This window comes from Myotis davidii, unplaced genomic scaffold (genome assembly GCF_000327345.1).
Source record: "Myotis davidii unplaced genomic scaffold, ASM32734v1 scaffold665, whole genome shotgun sequence".
NCBI lineage: Eukaryota > Metazoa > Chordata > Mammalia > Chiroptera > Vespertilionidae > Myotis > Myotis davidii.
The window spans coordinates 289,199-292,435 of record NW_006296410.1 but is presented as its reverse complement, the minus strand read 5'-3'; the positions used below and the strand labels follow the sequence as shown (position 1 = coordinate 292,435).

General features: G+C 63.3%; 2 protein-coding genes across 2 annotated transcripts in view; one reads left to right on the top strand and one right to left on the bottom strand.

Annotated features, from left to right (window-relative positions):
* SLC26A1 (solute carrier family 26 (anion exchanger), member 1) overlaps positions 1–2,963 on the bottom strand; it is a 6,006-nt gene extending 3,043 nt beyond the window's left edge. Inside the window, exon 1 of the mRNA XM_006771444.1 lies at positions 2,904–2,963. Coding sequence (XP_006771507.1) covers positions 2,904–2,963 — 60 coding nt within the window. The remainder of the gene's footprint in view (positions 1–2,903) is intronic.
* The window catches only part of IDUA (iduronidase, alpha-L-), a 14,027-nt gene that overhangs the window by 3,882 nt on the left and 6,908 nt on the right, over positions 1–3,237 (top strand). The gene's annotated exons all lie outside the window — the stretch shown is intronic.

The following is a 3,237-nucleotide window of genomic DNA, read 5'->3' as shown; positions in this document are numbered from 1 at the left end:
AGGTTTGTCACGGACCCAGGCTCCCCCGCGCCCCATCCACCTCTGTCCAGTCCCAGGCCCTGCCCTCACCCCTCACCCTACGCCCCCTTTGGACCACCGAGCCCCTCTGCCCTGTGGCCCTGGGGGGACAGAGGCCGGGGAGGGAGCGGCAGCCCTCGCCTCCTGCCAGGCCCCCTGGCACCTGCTTTGCTGTCCGTTCTGACTGCAGGGCCCCCTTTCCACATGTGAGGCAGCGCTCCTGGTTTTGCCTCAAAATACACGGGTGCACCGTGCAACACGCGAGCTGGGACGTGCCTGCTGTCTGGCTCAACCCTGTCCCCGCACTCGGCACAGCGAGCGTGCCGGCCCCGCTGCTCAGCTCGGCCTTGGGCCCCTGACGCTGCGCTCACGGTGACCTCACGCCGGGTCACTCCCTGTGCTGAGAGCACTGAGAGCTGGGCCAGGACACGGGGCCTGGACTGCCCGGGGCGTGGAGGGCGCGAGGCGTGGGCACAGCCCCGTGGACTCCGTGATTCTCCCCTTTAGGGGATGGAGGGAAGCTGTTTCAGAGACCTCACCACAGGGCCTGGGACTGGTTAGTGCCACCGGCCTTGTGCCTGAGGGTCCCCCACAGAAGTCCAGCCTTTCCTCTCCCCAGGGAGCCTCAGGTCCATACAGGCCCCGCAGGGCCCTTACCTGAGGGAACCCTCACGGGTCGGGCTCAGTGGGTAGTGAGGGCCGGCGGCTGTCTGTCCTCCCGGGCCCGGCCGGGTCTGCTGGCCGGCTGGACCCCGAGCCCAACTGCAGGCAGTGCTTGGTGGTTGGCTGGGCTGGCCATTAACTTATTTACCCCAGAGACTGCTGAGTCATGGGTTCCCCCAGACTTACCCCAGATGCGTGTGACCAGAGTGGCCAACCTGGGGGGTTGTGCTGTAATCAGAGGCCCCAAATAATTACATGTGTGGCCTCCAGTAGGCTCCAGCCTCCGGGAGGGGGCTGCAGGTGGGGGACCCACCGCCCGGGGCAGCGCGTGGCTGGGCAGGATGCTTGGGAGGAGGCCCTGGCACCCAGGACCCTAAAGAATGGGTGTGGGCTAGCGGGGACCAGGGAAGGGGTCCCCGACATCCTCCTTGTTCTGATGGGAGACAGGCTGGGTCCACCCTGGGACATGGCAAGGGCGTCCTGGCCTCTTTCTGTTCTGTGTTTTTTTGGAATATATATATTTTTATTGATTTCAGAGAGGAAGGGAGAGAGAGAAACATCAATGATAAGAGAAAATCATCGACTGGCTGCCTCCTGCACACCCCCCACTGGGGATCGAGCCTGCAACCCAGGCATGTGCCCTTGACCGGAACTGAACCTGGGACCCTTCAGTCCGCAGGCCGACGTTCTGTCCACCGAGCCAAACCAGCCGGGGTTGTTCTGTGTCTTTGTTTGAAAGGCTGCTGTGTGTGTGTGTGTGTGGGTGTGTGTGTGTGTGTGTGTGTGTGTGCTGCCAAGGGCAGGGCGGTTGCCAGGTGCTGACTGAGATTCTGGGACCAGCCAGGTGTGGGTCCAGAGTCTGTCCCCCGAGCCCGACCACCCTTGGTGAGTGGCAGCGCCTGGCATCCTGCGTGTGCACTCTCCTCTGGAGGAAGGGCCCGCCTGGCAGGGCTGGCACGAGGCCTGTGCCCCACACCACACACCGAGGGCAGGCTGCCGTGTCTACAGTGGTCACTCAGAACGTCAGCCCCCTGCTTTTTAAATAAAGGACTGGGTGAGAAGGGGACGATCCCGCGGGGTGCTGAAGCCTCAAGGGCTCCGCCCTCCTGGAGGGGGTGGTCCCTTTGGTGCTGGAGGCCTGAGCGGGCCTGGGCTGCTGTCCGGAGGCCCTGGCCCTGGCCAGCTGTTCCTCCCATCCCCACGGGAGCTGCCAGAGTCAGCAGCCAACCAGCCTGCAGGACTCTGTTCCGCCAGATGGGATGGTGAGAGGTTGAGGGGCTCCCTCCGGACCCCATCACACTCAGCCCATTTGGGGGCCTCGGCAAGCCTGCCTACGGGTCCGGTCCTGGCCCCGAAGCCCTGGTCCTGGCTGGGAAGACCAGAGCCCCATTTGGGGGCAAAGATGGGAATAGAGCCCAGGGTGGCTGGCCAGGGACCCACTCACCCTGGGGAGCTGTGTGCCAGGACCAGGAGCCTAGTTCACGGGCCCAAAGTCTGGTGGGGAGAGTCAGATAAGGTGTACTCCTGAGGGTGGGGTGAGCGCAGCTACTGAGGGGTCATAAAACAATTATCCCCTGAACCAGCTACCTGACAAGGGCAGTGAGGGAACTCCCAGGTGCCCTGAGCCCATGCTGCCCCTGGGGGCTGGGCTCCCTGCCTGGGGTGGGGAACACCAGAGCCGAAAGTCATGGGGGTGGCTGAGTGTGGACCTATGAACCAGGAGGTCACGGTTCAATTCCAGGTCGGGGCACATGCCGGGTTGGGAGGCAGCGGATCCATGATTCTCATCATTGATGTTTCCATATCTTTCCCTTCTGCTCTGAAATCAATACTATCAATACTATAAGGCATGGAGGGTTGCGGGGTGCAGACGTGCATGGGGCTGGGAGTGATGAGCATTGGTGCTGGGACAGGATGTGGGGGGCTTAGGAAAGGGGTTATTTGTGGGGAAACCTAATGTAGGAGGGGCCCCTCCTCCCTCGCAGGAGGGGGCAGGGCCTGGGAGGCTGTCTGGGTTGTAGCACCTGTGGCGGAGTCTGGGCAGGGGGTACTGCAGGGGGGCTGTTTTCCGTGCACCCACACCAGTGCCCCATCCTGTCCGCTGCGGTGTGGACGGGGCCTGACAACCCCCAGCTCCCACCCGTCTGAGCAGGTGAAGAAACTCCTTGAGGTCGCAGCTGCCCTTGGAGAGATGGCAGGGCCCCTGGGTGGCACACCCTCACCCACAGCTCCGCCTGCCCTTCTGCCTGGTGTCCCCTTCGTGCTGTGGTCTGGCCAGGCATGTGGGCAGGTGTCTGGGCCCCCTCTGCTCCCCGCCCCCCGTGCCCCTCCCCTCAGCTGCAGGCTTCTGGCTCAGGGCGGGGGCTGGGGTCTCCAGGGCCTTCCACCTGCCGTCTGCCCATTCCCTGCCACACCCACGCGGCCATTTCCTTAATATTTGTCTTCAAGCCGAGGTTTTTATGGTTAAGGACAGTTATCTGAGAAGGAAACACTATTCGTACAAGTAAAGTCTCCCGACCCGGTTCAGTCTCCAGGGCCCGGAGGACAGACCCGAGT